The 21,378-nt window shown below is 38.5% G+C and overlaps 1 protein-coding gene across 1 annotated transcript in view; it reads right to left on the bottom strand.

Moving 5' to 3' along the window:
* Window positions 1-21,378, bottom strand: part of LOC137970262 (nuclear pore complex protein Nup85-like) — a 62,257-nt gene that overhangs the window by 14,325 nt on the left and 26,554 nt on the right. The window contains exons 9-22 of the mRNA XM_068816781.1: window positions 19,245-19,331; window positions 17,914-17,961; window positions 17,648-17,770; window positions 12,491-12,528; window positions 12,181-12,274; window positions 11,776-11,879; window positions 10,066-10,149; window positions 9,351-9,416; window positions 8,956-9,006; window positions 7,772-7,872; window positions 7,251-7,336; window positions 7,142-7,173; window positions 5,065-5,165; window positions 3,849-3,948 (exon numbers count right to left, since the gene is read on the bottom strand). Of these exons, the coding sequence (XP_068672882.1) occupies window positions 3,849-3,948; window positions 5,065-5,165; window positions 7,142-7,173; window positions 7,251-7,336; window positions 7,772-7,872; window positions 8,956-9,006; window positions 9,351-9,416; window positions 10,066-10,149; window positions 11,776-11,879; window positions 12,181-12,274; window positions 12,491-12,528; window positions 17,648-17,770; window positions 17,914-17,961; window positions 19,245-19,331 (1,115 nt within the window). The remainder of the gene's footprint in view (window positions 1-3,848; window positions 3,949-5,064; window positions 5,166-7,141; window positions 7,174-7,250; window positions 7,337-7,771; window positions 7,873-8,955; window positions 9,007-9,350; window positions 9,417-10,065; window positions 10,150-11,775; window positions 11,880-12,180; window positions 12,275-12,490; window positions 12,529-17,647; window positions 17,771-17,913; window positions 17,962-19,244; window positions 19,332-21,378) is intronic.

Raw genomic sequence — 21,378 nt, 5'->3', positions numbered from 1 at the left:
AACTTGTAGAATTATTTCCAAGAGGTCAACAACTGAATGTAAGCGTAGGCTTGCCTTTTCACACCCCCAGTCATGTCTGCAGCGACAGTTGGCGGCAGACTGTTAAATTCATAAACCGATAAAGTGGATTGAAAACGTCTGTATTACTTCGTTATCGTAGACCGCGTATATTTCCTCTGCCACGTGTGACATTAAAAATATGATCTTTTGGTATTTTTAAACGCCTGTATTTGCCTCGGCGGCATTTGCAGGGCGGTTTCCTCTTTTCTGAAAAGAAGAGCCTAAGTACACGAAAATCATGTCATAATGCCGTCAATTTCGCCTTCGCAAGAAGAACAACATAATCATTCCTTTTCACTTAAGATCTTTCCATGTATCTAAAATTAAGCATTTCACCGCAGCTTGCTTAGCAAAATAATGTGATAAAATAAAAACGACCAGGAGCGCACTGCCGCATTTGCTAAGTCCAAGACATCGTCAAAATAAAATTACTTCTGTGATGATGAAGACTGAACAGTGCGACATAGTACATCGAACATTTTCTTGACATCATTTTAAGGAAAATGTAAGCAAGGCAACTCGATTTCATCGCTCAAACTCATATTATTCTATATTACTTCAATTCACACGATGTATAATCAAGTTCGGACTAAGCAGCGGAGAGAGGAAAAGATGTATCACTGGGGCACCCAACGTCAATTTTCGGAAAATATCTGTTCGGAAGACGATTTGAGATCTAGAATTTTCGGAACATTTGTTGTAAAATTTCTTGCTTCCCTGCCTGTCTTAGTATTTTCGAACATCTAAAACATGGTATAATTGCCCATTTTAAACAGATTTTTACCCTAAAAAGGTCGCCTACCATTTTCGGGAGCCTTTTTCTGACTGAAATTTTCGAAAAGATAAGTTTTGATCCCTATAATTTTCGGATCACTAGACTTTCAGCTAGGAAATCCGAACAGATGAAACATTTTTAGGCGATAAAAATATGTCTATATCTACCGTTTAAATACTAAAATACGTTTAACAATGTTATGTCTAAGTGGCTTTGAACTATATTCTCGTTGGGTGCCCCTTTAATGTAGGGGCGAGTAACGTCCGCTTATTCAGCCATAGAGAGGATGCCCTCAGCAAAAGATGAAGCCTAGCCTACGTGTAGCCGTAACTTCCCTCCAAAAGAAAAACGGGAGCTTTTCTATCGGGGGGAGGGTACGGCTCATGTTGGCTAGATAAAGCCCATGTTATTCGAATGGTGGATAGCGCTATGGAATGAATCAGTATCCACTGAATAGAATAAGGGCTATGACAATTTCTTCTTCTGGAATAAGGACTAAGCCGGAGGTTCATTCCCGAAAAAATATAAACTGCGATCCGCTTATATTGCAAAAAGCTTATGCTCAGTTTAAAAAAGAAACATTTGATAGTGAACACTTTATCGACCATTCCTCCCTAAAAGACAAAAGCGGGAGGAAGAAGAACGGAAAGCTCATCTTCCATCTCCGAGAAGGCGCCATAAAAGCACCGTCACACATTCTTCTAAACAGAGTGGCCCTGAAGAGTTTCGGGCGAATAACGCGAGTCTTCCGTAACGACGAGCCCGAATGAAAAGGCTTTCGCCCCCTAATCTCATTATGTCAGCTTTAGGATCACGTTTACTCCCTGGAGAGAAATCGGAATTTTTTAAAAATATCGAAAAGTAAACATTGATCAATAACACCACGTCTCGCCCAAAGGCGATTATTATTTTTTTTCGAGGGAAGAAGATAAATCCGACTCAGCAAGCAGGATTAGACAAAAGAGGGTCCTACCGGTATCCTACATATGGAGAAAATATTAATTCCCTGATTTTTGATTTTGGTTACCAGAAAAATGCATCCTGGTCACCCAGTTTAAATCCCTCCTTAAAGACTAAAGTAGCAAACCGCTGTGAGAGATACTGATACTTTTTTGTGCTTTCCTTGCAAAGTTAAACTGCGACCTGTCCCGGCTTACTGCCTCTCGAACTGACCTCACAAGAATCAAAGAAATAACGCTGCTTTGCATTTTTTTGTTCTATTTCCTCGAGTCGTGCAAGTCACTGGAAAGTTTACCATGATAATCTGCTGTCGAATTGAACTGAAACATGACAAAAAACGTCCACGGCAAGTGAATTACAGAGAGTAGGCCGGTAGTAAGACCGTATTTTTTATATTTAAATTAAAAGTCAAAAGGTGGTTCAACTGACACCACAAATACTGCAATGATGAACGTACGTTGGCAATTTTTCTGCTCTTGGAATCCCATAAAAAAAGGAGGAAAAACAACACTAGTAACCTCGTGGGCGCTGCTTTGCAACATAATATAGCCTGATTTAGCAACAGAACGGGAACGTCAGTGGCGACGGCGCGCGCAGAACAAACACCAATGAGAATTCAGAATAGAATAGACTCCACTCTTTTCTTCTCTATTCTAAATTCTCATTGGTAGTTTTGCTGCGCGCGACGTCGCCACTGACGTTCCCGTTCTGTTGCTAAATCAACCTATTATCACAAACGCACGCAAGGAAAAGTTGAGGGAGTAATGCTAACTGCCCCGGGCGGGGGGGCCGGGCTAACTGCATATTCACTCACCAGTGATTCCTCGATTTCTAATGGGTTTAGTCATCAAAAATTCATTTGAACAAGTCCCTAAACTGTGATATTATGTACCACTTATCATAAAACCAGTTTTTCTCAGTATTTCAACATTTCTCACACCGTTGTCTAAAAAATATGTCAGGAAGTAATTGTTTTTAAGATTTGTACTTGGCGAGAAATGCTCGCTACGCTAAGTGTGACCAATATGTTTTGTCAAAAGCACATTATCTTGAAGATTTCAAGTTCGTAACACTATCTTGTCACATGTAATCGCTACCGAACGAACATAATGTCAGATAATTTGAGAAAACAAGGTGAGAAATGTTCCTCCACGTCATGAGATTGAAACACTTCTTAAAATTTAGAATTTAATAGTTCAATTGTAGGCGAAGTTTCCAATCGTTTTCAGTGATGGTTGCTTTCCATTCACGACCAAAAGCTAAAAGATTTAAATACCTCCACGTACAAATAACATTTTCTCCACAAACTGTAACACTATTGGAAATAGGTGGCAATTTCTTAGACTTAAAGGGACACTTTGAGTTGGATATCAAAATTGAGCGTGCGTTTCTTCGGACAAAAAATGTACGAGACGAAAAAAAAAAATCTTTTCAAGCGGTGTTTTCGCTTTCCTGACATTCTTTTCGAATAACGTAACGAAATCGAAGTAATTAACTTCTCTTTTACTTTGAAACATCTTTGATAAATGAACAACTCATGGCAGGAGTTTGGCTCGGTTGGTGGTTTTCATTTTCCGCGAAAGGACTGAGGCGAGTTCTAAAGGGAAAAAAGACGACTTATCATGATTGCACTTAAAAGCTCTTGAACAGCAAAAGCGGCCTTTGTTGGCTCTCTTCAGATGGCCGGCGCGTGAAACGCCGCCATCTCCTCGAAATCGCAATGTTATGCGCAGTATGAGATGCCCGGTCCAAAACAAGGGAATCACCTTAACGCCAAGCCTCTTAGGTGGAACGTAATGCTTTAGAATCCTCAAAATAGAAGTATACTGAGTTTCCCGCGAGACCTTTCCATTATGTTGCCCGGAAACCAACAGAAAATTAATCCTACGCGACTAATATGAAATGGCATGAGAACCTTGAAGCCCATAAGTGAGTGACATAAGGCATAGGCCCTGTAGACAGAAAATGGGCTTAAGGTTACTTCACTATACCCTTGTAAACTGACAGGCCCCAAAAGGGCAGTAGCTGGCGAAGAGATATTGATTAGTTTTACCTTTGCGGAGCAAGCTTTGATGTTAGCAGTGAAATCAGCAGGTGTGCAGCTTCATGGAATTTGCCCTCTTCGTACAGCATATGAAACTCGCGGTATTTCCCTGTTGCAGAAAATGAATGACAAAACGGTCAACAACACGTGACCTACATTTGCCTTTACATGCAATTAACACTATATCATTCCACGAGCGCGCGTAGGATAGGAGTTGGCTAAAACCAGTCTCATATCCAGCAAGCACGAATGGAATAATTGTTTCATTTAAATTTTCATGCAGGGATGGCGCAGTGGTGGGAGCACTCTCCTCCCACCAATGTGGCTCGGGTCCGATTCCCAGACTCGCCGTCATATGTGGGTTGAGTTTGTTGGTTCTCTACTCTGCACCAAGAGGTTTTTCTCCGGGTACACTACTCCAGTTTTCACCTCTCCTCAAAAAAATTTGATTTGCGTTGATTTGTTAATTTCAATTTACAATGTCCCCAATTAGTGCTCCTACACTAGAAGATTAGACACTTAAAGTTCGTTTCTTTTCCTTTTATTAAATTTCAGCTTCGCGCGGCAACACTTGACACAATCAGTTTCCATATTAGGTTAAACGGTACATGAGCCGATAACCGAGATTGAGTGAACCAATCAGAAAGCAATATCCGAGGTCGAAATTTAGTAACTTACAACTAGAAACGGCAGAGTAAATATGCGAAGTTTTTCATTAGACCGCGGAGGCTTCAAGGGCCGTGGAGCAGGAGGATCAGAGATGCAGGTAAATAGGTCACGTGCACGCCCAATTTTGATATCTAACACGTTTAGTCTAAGCATTTGCAACCTGGCCTATTTTCAACAATAAGTAAGTGTTAGGGTAAGGGTTCTATTCAGGTTAGGGTCAGTGAAGTTGTTCATACTTTCTTGAGAAGCAGAGTTTAGAGGTAACTTCATGACGCAGATTGTTTGCATTCCTAAACACGAGTGATGTTAGAGTTGAGGACAAGAGCAAGGGGACACTTCGTGACGCCTATTAAAATCCGCGTGCATCTGGACCGACGTCGAACAGGCTACTTCAGTCTCCTGCTTTATAAAGAGAATCGGAGTCCAAAACGTTTTTCATGGCAATAAGTTTTGCCTATAAGTGCCGAATAAAAACTTATTCTTATAACACGGTTTCGCATGGAAAAAGAGACCGCATGCAGAGAGCGCAGAAATGGACAGTAATCTCCTTTCTTACCGAGAAAAGTCAGGCGATCACTGAGGAGCATTGCGGATCCTAAATGGTCAATCAAATCAAGGTTTGAAAATCCACCGCTCTCGCAGTATTCTGCCAAAAACCTGAGGAAAAAAACGGTTTATTAGGAGCAACATTTACGTCAATTCAACTGTTTTGTTCAAAGTAAGTAACATGTTTTAGTGAAGGTGAGATTGTAAGGGTTTATCGCCACAACAGGGAGAGTATTGTTTAAAGTGTTTGACACAGCTAAAAACCTTTAAGGAGGCTCGAAAGGGTTTTCAGCTGAGCGCGCGCGCGTAAGCCACACACGCAATTCTAAAAGCCGCTCGCGTCAGCTCACGATTCAAAGAGGGTCACCAGAAATAAACAAATACCGCTAATTTCGCTCACCTTTCTTCTAATTCTCAATACATATGAGATATAAACAGACATCTATTCACGAAAACAACGAAGATACTGATTGTACAAACACGGTTTAATGGTCACTTAAATCCGTTTGTGTTGGCCTGTAGCTTTACTCGCGCGTGCACTCGAATGAGCCACCTTAACTTTACCTATACAGGTCGCACGCATGCTTACACCGAGCGTTGCTTCCAGTTTCGTGCAATCAAATTGTCAGGGTTCGGCTCAAAAGTTCGCTTCATTGTGGAACAATTTACATATACATCGAGTTTTCAAACTTTTGCTCAATGTCCTTTCAACGTCTGTCCCACAATTCATTGGATTTCAATAAGGAGGATGAAATTTCTCGCAAATTTGACGCTGGTACAATAAGGACGATAACACTCGATTTGCAGTCAAATTTCCAAAGAAATATAAAGCCGGAATACACCGGAACCAGGCTTTATTTAATTAACTGCAAAACGACGAATCCTCCTTGAAACATGTAACTACGTTAAAGACACTTCGTTGTATCTTTGGCTACAAAAAAAGAGAGCTTTCCAATATCAAAACGAATGCTTCAGTTCATACTTAATGTGAACTCTGCCAGTGAAAAAGAGAAATCAGTTAAAGCTAAAACACAAGACACGTCGACAGACCACACTTAACCCAGACGTAATGTGTGTTTTTCACCACATTTATCAAATAAAAGAGCGACAATGAAAGTTCATACAAGGCCGTTCAATTTTAGCTTCGAATTTACGATCTAGAAAAATATGTTTAAAAAATGTAGCCTGCCTACCTGGAGTCCAGTGTGTCTTTGGTATTCTGGCGGGTTTAAATGATATTTGGTCGAGTTTCATTTTCGCTTGCGGTAGCCTCGCAGCTCCTACAAGGTCTCACCTGATTGGAGACCACCCTTGAGGTTTAACAAAAGAACAAATAACAGAAACAATGGCCCTTTTGTTTTAGGCCTAGGGTCCATTGTTTCTGTTATTTGTTCTTTTGTTAAACCTCAAGGGTGGTCTCCAATCAGGTGAGACCTTGTAAGAGCTGCGAGGTGACCCTTCGCTTGCACTGATTGACTACATTAAGGTAAAGGCTGGTCAATTGGTAAAGGAGCTGTCACAAAATCGATGGATTCGCTCAAAGTTTCGATCAGCTCAACGATGGATGATAAGGTGAACTCGCGTCCACTGTACGCGGTTGCTAAGCTCCAACGTTCGCATCCCGTAGTCACTCCATCCGTCTGGCGCCTAGTTATGATTTTCAGGAAACTGTTAAGTATATGCTGACAAATGATCGATGGGTTTTGGGGGCCAGCGAGCAGAACAGAGTTAACCTTATCATGCATGGTTCCATGGTTACCTCTGTTCTGCTCGCTGGCCCCCAAAATACCATTTAAACCCGCCAGAACTACCAAAGACACACTGGATTCGAGGGTGGCATAGTTTTCTATATCGTAAATATGAAGCTAAAACTAAACGGCCTTGCATGTATGAACTTTGATCTATGCTCTTTTAATTGACAAATACGGTGAAAAACACACAATGTATAGGTTGCCTGTGGACAGAACAGGTTATGTTTGTGTACTCATGAATGCAATGGAATGAGAATCAAATTACTAAATCTTTTCAGATGCTAACTACCTCCATTGCGTCCTATCTCACTCATTTACAAGACTTCCTACACAAACCTTTCAGAAATAAAAGCAGCAAAAGTGGAATCCTGGAAAGAACAAAAGATATCAGAACATTTCAGTCGAAATTCGTAACATTCGTCTAGGAAGTCCATCCCTCCCTCACCTTCGATCTGAGACACCAAGCCAAGGCAGCTCCTAATCTCCCAGACTTCATTGCCTTCATGCTCATAGTTTTGCAAATAGACTGAGCTGCAACATTACAAACACGAGTCAGTTAAGAGCCATAGAATCCACAAGTACAGAGGGAAGAGTTAAGACTAAGTTAAGTCAACTGATGACCGTTTGGATTTAATACGGATCAATTGGGGTCGAATGCTGGCACGCGTAAGGGTCTTTAAATGACCGAGAAGAAAATGAAATCTGCAAATGAACGATTATCTACCGCACGCCATGCCTAATAACACTCAGGAAAATGCTCATAACCCTATGGAGCGCTATCAAACCAATCACTGTTAGCAGTGGTTTGGCCTTTTGGTTTTATTGACTGAGTAGGGAAATGCTTGAGGATATTGGTTGCTAAATGCTACTCTTCAATCCCATTTCAGGACACTGTCAGGTGTTATTTCTCACGCCAGTTTTTTTAACACTGCGTTCCACATCAACATCAACAAAACGCATTCCTACCTTGTGCTAACATGTCCAAATCCTCGCAAAGTCTGAGCACTTTCATGGCTTTTTTATCAGTTTCAAGGGGAAGGTGTTCAATATACTCCACAAGATGTGCTCTGAAACAGATGTGTGCCAATTAGTCTTCAAAAGAAAATCCAAGTTTGTATCTTGTCTCACAGACACCTTTCTATACGTCCTGAACAAAATTGTTGAGAGACTTTATACTTTTTTCTCAATGTCTAAACAATTTACTTCAATTAAAAATCTTCCTAGTAGTTTTGAACCCCTCCCTCACAAACACTTTTGAGGGATAGCTCGGTTATTTCCGCTTCTTTATAAACATCATTGTCTTGGGTGGGGAAGGGGGAGAGGTCATCGTTGAGCCTTTTAAATCACGAAAAAAGAAAGTCAGTCTCACAATAAATGCAATGAAAATAGCTCCGGTTTTACAGAAGATATCACCCTAATTATATTGTCAAGTGCTATTGTCTAGCTTGCTGATTTCGACAGTGAATATATCTTTAAAATTTTCTCTAGGTGTTGTTTTTCCTTACCAGTTATAGCAATGAAATATTCACGGAATGATTTAAAATTTTGCTGCTCATTTGCATGACAGTCTTGTCGAAAAACATCACCTTAAAATCTTTTCATTAACAGAAATGAATGGATATGGAGCAAAAGTTCGAGAATTTGGAAAGAGATACCATAATTTTTAGGGCATATTTACCGGTAAGAGATTTGTAAGACATGTTTTAAAGTGCCCATAATCCCAAAATGTTTTTTTCGCTAAAATGAATCTTTGCACCTGTTCGAAACGCATTGCAGCATTTTTTCTTTTTTCTAACAAATCCTGCCATTTTATAGGCTTCGAAACGTCAAAACAGCAATAGACCCACTTCCCTTCTGACTCGGTCGTGAAAAAAAGATGCTTGGATTTTCGAAGCCTATAAAATGGCAGGATTTGTTAGAAAAAGGAAAAAATGGCCGCAATGCGTTTCGAACAGGTGCAAAGATTCATTTTAGCGAAAAAAACATTTAGGGGTTATGGGCACTTTAAAACATGCATACTATAACCAATACCAAAAATTTGTTGTCTCCTTAGTTACAGTCTTACAAATCTCTTAATGGTAAATATGCCCTAAAAATTATCTTTACTTAAATCATTAACTCACATGTGTACACAATTTTGATAAACCCACCTTCCGTACACCGGACACTGTAGAAGATAGTCCACAGCCACACGCCAAAGACTACAGATCAAGGGGAAAAAGGTAACTTTTTTAGTTGCCTACGACAATTGGTCAACCACAACAAAGAATCATAAAAACGTTTCTCACACTCCAAATATAAGCCTCTGTCCATAAACGATTCTTAGGACCATTCAAACAAATAGAATACAAAATCCTAGAATACTGGAGTGGGCACCTGTTAGTTAGCGTTTATTTTTTGGTCAAACCTGACTGTATCGTTTGATAGAGCATCAATAGATTGAATCAACAAGGCGTTATTTTATGGCAACCGAATGATATTGTAAAAAGTGAAGTCCTGTTCTAGAAATTCTAAAAGCACATTTACAATCTAAAAAAAGTCTCACCTGTGATTTGACATGAGACTAGCAGCATATTCCAGTATAAGGAATTCTCTCAAGCTAATACTATGACTAAAATGAACACAAATGAAATCACAGCAAAAAAGTAACACTCTACATAAAGTCAGTAACAATACAATACTTGACAAATTGCAGACAAAAAAAATACAGTTATCGGCACAGCCTTTCGGAAGATGTGCTGGACCTTCAGGTGATCTCAGGCTTCCTTCCTCTCGGGCTTCCTTCCCTTCAGAGTTTGTACCAGCTCCTAAAATGAATACTTGACTTGGCTTTTCTAACTGGTGATCCATTCACAAAATGGATTTCCCTTTATTTTGCATGCAAGGGAGCTTAAGCTGGAGCGAAGGACAGCAGTTCCCTACATACGAGGCTCCTCTTCTCAATCCATTCACAAAATGGATTTCCCTTTATTTTGCATGCAAGGGAGCTTAAGCTGGAGCGAAGGACAGCAGTTCCCTACATATGAGGGTCCTCTTCTCAGTCTGAGACAAGGGTTTTACCAAATGCTCACGCCAATCCCCTGTATTTGAGTGAAGGCAAATAACTATAAATCTAAAAGACAAAATGCCTCATTTCTGGCTGCTGTCATTTTCCAAAAAAGATGTGGCATTAATTACGCTGCACTGGTTGCACCTTTTGAAAGTGCAAAATTATGTTGGAAATTTTTTATGGTAGACTTACAAGGCAAATTCTTCCCTACCTGATATGGTGCGTATCTAGTTGGCCGCAGTGATGAAGCAAGTCAGTTAAATGGGCTACAAACCACCAGTTACCAAGGGCATCACTGAAAATTACAAAATGAAGTGTCAGATCTCAAATTCATCTTTTTACAAGTTAAGACAACAGGGATAACTGGATCAAATTCTGAAAAGGCCAAGACAGAAAAAAAAAACAATACTTCCCAAAGTATCAATAATTAATTAGTCAAGAATGCCATTTCAAAGCCTCCAGATCACACTAGACTAGATTCATAGTTTTGAACATTTAAGCTGAATTTCCAGTCATTGACCTTGCAATAATACTAATATTATTAGTATATACTAAAACAGTGGATAGCATGGAAGGCACGCTCTGATTGGCTATTCAAAGATTGGAAGGCACACTCTGATTGGCTACTCAAACTCCAAATATCCTTTGCTATTCACCTCTGAGCAACATGTGTAGGATTTGGGGCCCAAGATTTGATAATTGTTGCATCCTAGTGAAATCGAAAAAACTTGATGAAAATTCCATGTTGTGTAATAACTTGTGGTCAGACAGACGCAGGCTCATCACAAGACTGTACGTTTCTTACCTTTTCGCGACTTCTAAGCTTCAGAATTGATCCAAACTTTCCACAACAACTTTATTTTTTGCTTTAGACCGAGAGAAATTTCGCTTTCTGGCAAAAAGAATTTTAGTTTCGCAACGCTATGCACAATCATTTACCATATAAGGTCAAACTAAGGTATATGAGTTGATAACTGAGATTGAGTGAACCAATCAGAGCACGGGAAATGCATTATCCGAGGTTGAAAATTTAATAATTACATATATACTAAATATGGTCTTAGTGCGCTCAACATTCGCCGTGCGTACTCAACGTATATCCTGCAATATACGTAATTTTGCGTGTCGTGGAGAAAAATGGTAGTTTTTTCAGCTTTTTTTCCCAATAAACATACAAAATTGTGCTTTGTCATCAATGTGTTGAATAATAAAACAATTATCCTGCTCAATCTTGCGAAATATCGCCTGATTTTAGCCAACTCAGCCTATGGCCTCGTCGGGCTAAGTATCAGGCGATATTCCGCGCGATTTAGCAGGATAATTGTTAAACAGTGAGATAATATGGCCCAAAAAGGTGATTTTAATTCATTTATTTCTGCAAAGATTACAACATTTTCAGGCGCAAATTCCGCTCGCGAATTGCTTGGAGGTGATTAGTGCCATCCTTGCTCCTCCATTACTAAAGCAATCAAGCGAGCTGGGGGTAATAATAATATTCAATGGGAAATCATTGTTGTAAAACATAATTACTGGTGAACTAACCTGAACGGTAGATTCAAGGAAAAAAATCAATATTATAATGGTGAATGTTGCGCACAAAAACATCCTCAGTGAGGCTTGTGCTTTTTTGCCAAATCTTCGTTCTTTTGCAACAAATCAACAGCACTAAAATGATGGAATGACAAGTCCAATGCTGTAAGCCAAAACTTTGTGAAATGGGATAAAAATATCCCCCCTCAGTCTTAAGTTTGATCCTTTGTGACCAGTGGTTTGTCACCTTATTTTGATCTCGCAACTGCTGTTCTTTGCGTGAAAATTGAATGAAATTTTTAAAAATCATAAAACATGAAACACACATTTAAATTCCCTTGGGATGGGTTTTGTCTATGGCCCTTTAATTTGGAACTGAATGTGCCATTACCTGCTCTCCTTGATGACAGCATGTACATCAAATTCAAAGGCAGACATCAGTATTCTGTCAAAGTTGCGCAAATTAGCATTCCCTCCAAACTTGTCAATGCAGGACTAATAAGATTAAAGCAAAAAAGCGCTGAGAAAACTAACATACACTACACCTGGTGGGCTTTTACAGAAGCAGTTAAAAAATTAATTTGCTGTGTGATATCATTACAAAGCTGCATTTCTTAACGGCAAAATGAGCCTTGAGATTGGAGTCCCAGTTGGACTATGACAACAAGTTTTTCAGGGTTCTAGGGCAAGCAAGAGAGTTTGAAGGTCGAATTTTTTTCAAATGCACAATGACATACTTGTAAAGGATTTAGAAACATTGGTGTATGAAGGTTAATGATACCATATGTTTGTTTACCTGTGTGTGATACTGCAGATCAAATGACTTAATTGCTGGATTGCAGTACAGGAGCTTTGCCACAAGTAGGTGATACCACGTTTTACAATACTCACTGAAAGAGATGCAGATTTTCACAACATCAGTCTTGCAAATGAGTTAAATGAAAAAAAAAAGTCTACCCAATTGTTATCAATGACCACACAAAACAAATCATCGGATCAATACACAGCTACAGTACACTGCTAGGTTCTTTCTGAAAACGACATAACCTCTAGGTAAAGTCTGCCATTTAGTTTTTCATGCGTGCATGTGTCATCTGGAAACTTACAGCATTTCATCGAATACTTCTTCTTCACCACAAAGTATCTAGACAAACCAAAGGAAGCAGTGTAAAATAGGCTGCTTGCTATAAAGAATGCAATGAACCTAAATCTATATTGATTTCAATGACCTACAACTCATTGGAAATCAATTAAAGCACAAGCCTGCCTAACTGGTAGAATTATTTTCCTGGTAACAAAGGTTGTCAGCAATACCCGCACTACACATATCAAAGCTGATTGATGAGGCTGCTGAGGCATGAGATTTACAAACATCTCCTCCACGTTTACTTCACAACTTTGCCATTTTTATCTCGGTTCCACTGCTAAAATTCTCCTTCAGGGATGTAAATTTGCCAGCTACTGTGCTCCAGCTAAGATAGGAGATAACTACTGTTCCTAAATCAATGCATTTCAGAATTTTCAAATTTTTAATTCATTTGTATTGCTCATTGTTTCCTTTGTGATATTATAGTTCGTTTCTCATGTAAATTTTAGTAGGTTTTTATTTCTTAGTTCTTAATTCTAATTTTATTTTACACACGACCAAATCAGCACCGCTGTAATTTAATTATCATGTATAAATAAATGCTTTACTTACTTATTTACTTACTTAATACATTGCTAACGACCACCTCAAATTTTTCACACTACCTTTACACCAGTATCTTAAGCTGCCCCAACGGGAAAAATCTTGTATAGGGTAATTGAAAAAATAAAGTAATGTTAAACAAGCTTGGTGTACAAGAAGATTATTAAACATGTATGCTGTATCTCTGCATTGAAGACACATTAAGTTATTATTTTGTCAAGTGACAATTTACAAGATCAGCACTTTGGTGGTCACGTCGAGTTTAAGGCATCGATTAGGCCTTTCATTTGCCGACTCTAAGCTTTCTCCCCATGTAGATGCTTGCAGCTGCACACAGCTACAGTTTCCATGGCAACTAAGGAAGAGCAAAAGCAAAATCAGCTAGGAGCCAGTCCATCTGGTCCATCCATCTTAGCTGATAAACAAAATGTGAGGAAAAAAAGCGTGCCACTGAAACTGAAGTGTTAAAGGCCATGCCAGATGTTGATGTTTGCTGAAATGGCAAAATTTCTCTATAACTTCTCAGTGCTCTACTTTCAGGAAAAAACCTAGGGTCCAGAATTGGTCGCCAGCTCACGTATTTTAGTTGGCAAAAAATTCCGGCCCTTCGGGCTGTATACTTTTCAACAAAAGAGAGGCTACCATAAACCGAAAAAAATAGTATCTTCCTAAGTTTCAACTAAAGGTGCTCAAACATAGCCGCAACATCACCTATTAAGGTAATTCCCTTGAAAATGACGTACTATCCAGATTTTTTTCAAACTTGGCACAATTGATACTCATACACAGGACAGTAAAAAAATGCAATAAAAAGTTGTGGTCACCGTGCTTGTTTTCGCGCTGTATTCCCTTTATTCTAAGTGTTTTTTATCGAATTACGCGAGAAGCGTTCGAAACTAGATCAACCGGGAAAATTGTTGTGATGTAGCAAAAGCTACTGAGTATAACTGAAAACTTGAACTTATTTGTTTGTTCGGGCTATAATCTTTAAGTAAAGTGATTTGAAATTGCTCAATCTTGCAAAGAAATGTAAGCAAATTAGACCGCCACAGTCATCACCTTGTACTCAGTGTCAGGCTCCAAATGCAGTTTCACATCATTTATATGTAAATACTACAACTTCTACTATCCAACTTTTTTTCTCCTTAAAATGTTTTCCGTGTGCCTATTACGAGTAAATAAAATCATTAAAAATGGGGCGTCACCGTGCTCGTTTCTTCGCAACACTATGATAATGTATGGCAAAGGGGCAATTTCGGCTTCAAAATGATCATTTTCCACGAAAGGACTTGGGCGAGTTCCAAAACAACAACACCTTAACCGAGAAGAGTTATCACGATTACTCTTAAAAGCTCTTGAACATCAAAAGCGGCCTTTATTGCCTTTCTTCAGATGGCCGGGCTGAAACGCCACCATCTCCGAAGTCGCAATGTTATGCGCCGCAGTGTGAGATGCGCAGTGCAAAACAAGGGGATCACCTTAAGCTTTATATTTGTTTGTTTACGAATTTAAATAATTTGCGACATTTGTGACAGTGGTACATTTTTAAAAATTTTACTAACACGATACTTTATGAACAACAATTTCTTTTCTTTCACATTATTTCTGGGGGCCCATCCACACAGATGCGTTTTCGAAAACCTCTGTTTTCAAAAATCTCTGGCTCCATGAAGACGGATTAAAAGATCTACGCCACACTAGCGGTTTCACATGGTATTCGGCAGTCCACTGGAGACTGAAAACAGAGATCTGAAAATGCATTTTTGTTACCAGGCTTTTTTTACGTCTTGGCACGCGGAAAGTGTAAGGCATGCATGAGATTATGACTTCACACGTATTCGACAACCTCTGTTTTCGCCGTCCACACTAGAACGATAGACCTCCACTTTCAAAAGTCTCCTTTTTCAAAAGCGTTTTCAAAAACCTACGTTTTCGATCGTTTCACTGTGGACGGTTATATAAAAGGAGGTTTTCGAAAACACACTAGTGTGGACGCGGGGTGAGAATTACAGTTGTCAATGGAAAAAGTGCTACGCTACACCCGTAAGGTGGAAACCAATTATAGTACCGAGTAAACACAAGGCATACTGGTCTACATGCACACATGTACGTGGACCACGGTCATTGCATTTTATAGCTTGTTTATATATTTTAAAGTTGTAAATGCTTTTTCTGTATTCAAAATCTATTATGTACACTTTCCAAATAAAATTTGGAGTTTTTAAAAAAATCTTGGATGTCACTTCTGAAATGAAGTCACCACTGTTTTTCAAAGGCTACATGAACTATAGTCCGCTATTGGACATCCATTGCACTCATTCAATGAATAAAATAAAATTAAAAAATAAAAAATAAAAAATAAAAAAATAATAATAATGCAAATTTTATTTGTCTTCGAATACAGTTGCAAATCTCTCTATGTATGGGCAATTAACAACTGGCTACTTGAAATTGAGTAATATACTTGTATACTGTATTTACAAATGAATCAAATTAAGAAAAAAACAAAAATTAAAGTTTTATTAAGTCTAGGCTATCCAAAGTCTTATTTCTACGACAGAAGATGAAATATGTCGCTGTAATGGCTAGATTTATCATTTTTTTGATTATATAGTGTTGTTTTGTTTTGTCAATGCCAACGTCGTTCATCATTTCTAAGTACGTAGAGCATTCGTTGGAGAAAACACCAAGGGAGCTCATGGAAAGGTTTACAAATTTAACACATAACAATAATAATAATAATAATAATAATAATAATAATAATAATAATAACAATAATAATAATAATAAGATAATATCTTAGCTGTCAGGCTGGCGACTAAGTGTGAAAATTTAGTCGCCAGCCAATAAAATCCAGTCGCATTGGCGACCTCAGTGGTCGCAACGTCGAGCACTGCTGCCATAATTTATTGCAGACATAACAGCTCTTCTGCTAATGCGAGAGAGACCAAGCAGAGGTTGTTAAAAAAGAGGAGGCCAGAAGTTCATCTCTTGCATATTTCAAAGCCCAAGGGATTTGGTGGTTGCTATTCTCAGAAAACCAAGATGCTTAGAACTTTTTCAAAAATGAAATTTTAGTAACTCCGGTCCAAAAGCTGAACAAAAACTCCAGATTAAAACAATACTGAAGAAGTAGGTTGCAAAACAGAGGCTAGAAACACACCTTAGAGCATAAACGACAAAACTACCCCCCTGTAGAGCTAATAAAGAAACATACAAAACGCGCACAAGCCCTTGACCGGCCTGCCATTTTTTTTTTATACATGGCACAAGCTACTGTGTCAGTGTGGGAGGCGCAGTGGCCTCATGGTTAGGGCGCCTGACTCCCGAGCGAGTGGTCTGGGTTTGGGCCCTGGCCGGGGACATTGTGTTGTGTTCTTGGGCAAGACACTTGTACTCTCACAATGCCTCTATCCCCCCAGGTGTATAAATGGGTACCAGAGATGGACCAGCATCCCATCCAGGGGGGAGTAGAAATACTCCAAGTCGTTTCACGCTACAGAAACCGGATAAGCTCAGGCCTAATGGGCCACTTGGCTCGTAAGCAGACTTAACCTACCCTTACAAAATAACTGTAATGAGTGTTAAATAACACAAAGTTGTTGACCCAACATCAAGCCACTCAATACTCATTTCTATGACTGACAAATAAATATCAATCAAGAAATGAAGCCCAGTAAAAGGCCAAAAGGTCAAACTTACGTGTTACCGCAAAGAGAATAATATTATCACCAAGGAGCCAAACTAATATCATCGACACCAGACAATTTTCTTGGACAAAAACATCACAAAGCAGTTCTCATGGAACAGTGACCCTTAATACTATATAAACCTGGCCTAACGCTTGCTAAGAACTTGTACAGAAGCCACCAATAACATCAAACATAAAGAGGCTTATAGTCAAAGAAGTACTCGCAAGAACCAAATTATGACAAACGGTGCAATGGCAAGACCATTTACATTGTATTATTACACAAAATGCATTATTGGGAGACTGACAGCTTGTCCTGGAGCACCCACAGTCTCAATCACAAAATGTTGTAACAGAGATGGAAATTAGCCCCCTCTTCTCCTTCAATGTTGATGTTTGTGGGTTTGAGTGCAAAAACGAACTGGTAAACACAACATTAAAGGGAGGGAGGAGGAGGGCTACGTTATTAATAGCTTAGACGTGATTTATGTGCTGTTTTAGTCGTTTTCAGGCCAAGTGGCCCATGCGAACAGAACTTATCCCCAATTCCGTAGCATGAAGTGACTGAGAGTATAGTTGCTCCCCCCTGGATGGGATGCTAGTCCATCGCAGGGTTACCCCCCAGGCCCCAGTTGTTCAAATGATGGATAGCACTATCCACTGGATAAATCACTATGAACCTGGGTGGAGAGAGACATTGTGGAGTAAAGATTCTTGTCCAAGGAAACAACACAACAACAGTGCTAGGCCTCGAACCAGCGACCCTGAGATCAGGAGTCCAGGATGCTAACCACTAGGCCTGGCCACCATTTACGATAGATAAAGAGCAGCCAACAGTCTTCAAAGATGCTTGCAAAAAATACCAAATGTTCTTGTATGTACCTGACACAATGTGTTCAAGTGGGGATTCCCAGCATAGGTTTCATTCCTCAGACGATGCTTGCATTCCTGTTGCCAATGATTCCACTTCATGGTGAACTCTTGCAAGGTCTGTCCCATGTACAACTGTAGGTTATACATTACAGGACAGGATCAAATTCAAGTTAACCAAACGCTACTGTCAGAAAATGCATTACGTTATTACATTACTTTATAAGGGTCAGCACTTTGGTTTTTACATGTAAGTTCAATCATTTACATAATTATACCTGGTACATAGGCATTTTGCGAAGAAGTTCATCCATGCTTTCAAAATCCTGTTATTAAATAGAGACGAATAATATTTACTTAGTAACCAAGTTCAAGGCCCATACTGTTACTGTCAACAGTGATTTTACAATAATTACCACCCATGTTCCAGTGTGAAGAAACAAGGAATTGTAAGTAGATGAAAGTATGGCACAAGAAAACAAGGTTGATTAGTATGATATTTCTAACACCTTTTGGAAGACAGTATCTTGTCCCAAAATTGCAACTGGGTTTTTTTGTTAATTTCCAGCCCTGCAACCAAGGGTTGCATGCTTAAATCTATTTGCACACGGCACATTAAATTAAGCCTGCCACATCCACTGAACTTCTCTTAAACACTTGCACTAGGAATTACAGGAAAACTGCAAAGAAAATACAGTACTTAGTTGTTGCTGATAATTTTTTTTGGAGTTTCTTCCATGCCTGAAGCAAGGAGTTGGAATCTTTTTACATAATATTACAACGTAGCAAAAGTACACCACCTGGTTGGGTTTTAATAATTTGATGTTGATTGGCTCTCAAAAAATCTTTATCTGATGTCCAGCTGATCCAAACGAGCAAAGGGAGAGGAATGTTTCAGAAGATGTTCGTGGGGGAGTGCACAACAAAGCCCTAAGGACGTCTGTGTGGGAGGCTACACATAAAGTAAATTAAGGCCTGCAAAACTGACCAATCACATCTTGCACCTACTGCCTGAGGTAACTTTTAATGATTAGTGGAAAACAAAAAAGGGTAGTCAAGTACTTCCTTGAACTCGTAATAAATAATAATTTCTTTTGGAGAACTCAATGAATGGTGAAAGTTGTCCAATTTTATGGACATCTTCCAATTTTTTTTTTTAATCTAAAAGGTCTTAGAATGAAATTGGGAAATCTATGGGGGGCAGAGATGGAATGTAGGGCATGTAGTTCCCGGTGTTGTGGTCTGTCTTCTGTGGTGTATCATGGTTGGGAGGGTAAATGCTCGGAGATATTAGCTACACCAAGCTACTCTAAAATCCGAGGGTAAATAAAGATGTATGTATGTATGTATGTATGTATGTATGTATGTATATGGAAGGTAAGTCACAAGCCTAAGATCTAGCCTTTAAAGCTATTTTTGTTGGACAATCACACCACAAACTCCGCACAGCTAACCAAAAACACACAAGCACTAGGACCGTGATTGGCTTAAGCTTACCAAATTACAGCTGCTGCATGCCATGATCTGTAATATACTGTTAGTTATATACTAAAGAAATCAGTCCAATTAAAGTACTTGCAGTCTTTAATAAGTTGACAAATGAACTCACATCATACTCTCCAGTCTGTTTGTCAGGATGGTCAGCAAGAAGTTCACGCACATGATTCACGCGACCTTGAAGGACCAACGAGTAAATCTATCATGGTAAAATAACAGACCATTTTTTAATTTAGTGTGATTATGTTTTACATTTTTTAAGTGTTCAGAAAAAAATTCATTAAAATGGCATGTTTAATAGAATTAACATCATAATATTACTATAATCTTGTGAGTTAATGTACCTATATGCAGGATTAAGAAAATACCACAGGTATCTTTAGTTAGTACAAAGTCAAGAAAGCTAAAGGTGATACTATGATAAAAAAAAATCACTTCTTTTTTTTTTTTCAGATTTTGAAAGTGTGATTGCTCAACACTCGCAAAATTTTAAGGTTTGATTTTCATCCAAAGGCTATTTACATGTACTTGAGTGTAAGTTTTGGTTTTTACGGTCCGCCATTACTCACATTCCAAACTGACCGAATGGGCATCAGAGGTTTGGATCCAAGGAAAAGTGATGTCATTTACTCACTAGCTTAAAATTTCAGCGTGTAAACGCAGCTTATTATATATATGCAAAACATGAGTTTAAAAGTCTGAAAGTGCGAAACTCCATGCTTCATATTAATTCGGCCGCGTACACATGCGTTGCATTCTTAGACTATTGAGTCTTTGACGTCATTTTCTCCTTGATCCAGCTCTCTCAAGATTTTAAAGTTAGTAGTGGCGGACCATTAAATAGGAAAACTCCAGTTACGATAAACACTCCCATCAGGTGTCTTTTTGAAATCAAGGCTTAAAACTTCGATCAGTTACTGTTTAGTTAACATAGTTTTGAAAAGGGAAAAAAAAAATTTTTTTGGTCATAGTAGCACTTTAACATACAGCTTTTGAACAACTAAGACCATGTGCAGATCTTCAGAGCCACAAAAAGAAATATAAACCAATCTCCATACGAGAGAACAAGTTTTAAAATTCTGCATATGACTTGCCCACCCTACCAAAAACCTGCCACATGTGAGACAGATCACTTTCTTCCAGGTGCATGTAACAATACAGCGGCAGCAACGGTTTCCGATTTTGCCCACAACAATAGTAATAAACACTCCATTAAATCACACCTTGTCACTTTACAAAATTACAGAAACACGACATTATAACAATACTTGAAATAGGTTGTACAATGTATTTGCAACAAGATTCTGAAATAATTACAATAGTAATAAAATTATCATAATTTATGTTGAAATTTCTGTCTGAAGAATTACATATTAATTTACTTTCCCCTACAAGTGATAAAAATCCTTCATGAGGAAATTTTACTTATTAGTAACTATAGAACAAGTAAAATGAGATCTAAAAAGGAAAAATATATTTTGTATTCTAAGTCACTGATCAAGCTACAGCTGTAGGGAAAAGTCAAAGTAAAATCCCTAAAAATCATTTTTCTCTGCTGCAAAAAGAAAACCTCTTTTTCCAAGTGACACAGTTTTTTTTAAAATAAACATTAAAACTAGTTGTTGCATTTGCAGGTGAAGTGAGAAGATGTGGAAGTACTGAGTAATATTAATTTTGCACAACTTTAAGCGGTGGCAGTTGTATTTAATACACTGAAACAATTCAATGATTTAAGACAACAATCTTTTTTATTGACTCAAATGCATATTAAAAAATGTCTTATAACTGAATTATGAACTCTTTTGCGAATTTTTTTCCAAGTATTCACATAAAATATTATTTCCTTCTAAGTGTTGCATCTTCTGTGTGTATGTTCAAATAAATGGTTAATGTTCTTTAATTAAGTAGAAATGTTTTGTAATTTAATTGTCCCTGTCAAAATTTTCTTCATAAAACTAAAGATAAACATCACATCACTCATGAAACAAGTCACATTATTCTGGAGCAGGGATTTTTATTGGTAGCAAAGATATATTCTCCACTGTTTAGCAATCTCCCTTTCAAATTTCAGAGAAATCGACCTTCCGCGGATATTTCATGATCGAAATTGGGCTCTAAAGAAGCTCTCAATGTAAATTTTCTGTTATTTCAACTAAAATCCCATTTGTTTCTTCCTCCACTGTGGAAGCCACTTTCGTCTCTCTGGAAGATTGGTAGAGAATGATGTCAAAATCATCCAGACAGAC

This window comes from Montipora foliosa, chromosome 9 (assembly GCF_036669935.1).
Source record: "Montipora foliosa isolate CH-2021 chromosome 9, ASM3666993v2, whole genome shotgun sequence".
Taxonomy (NCBI): domain Eukaryota; kingdom Metazoa; phylum Cnidaria; class Anthozoa; order Scleractinia; family Acroporidae; genus Montipora; species Montipora foliosa.
Note: the sequence above shows the minus strand (reverse complement) of the source record. Positions and strands in the feature narration are given on the sequence as shown.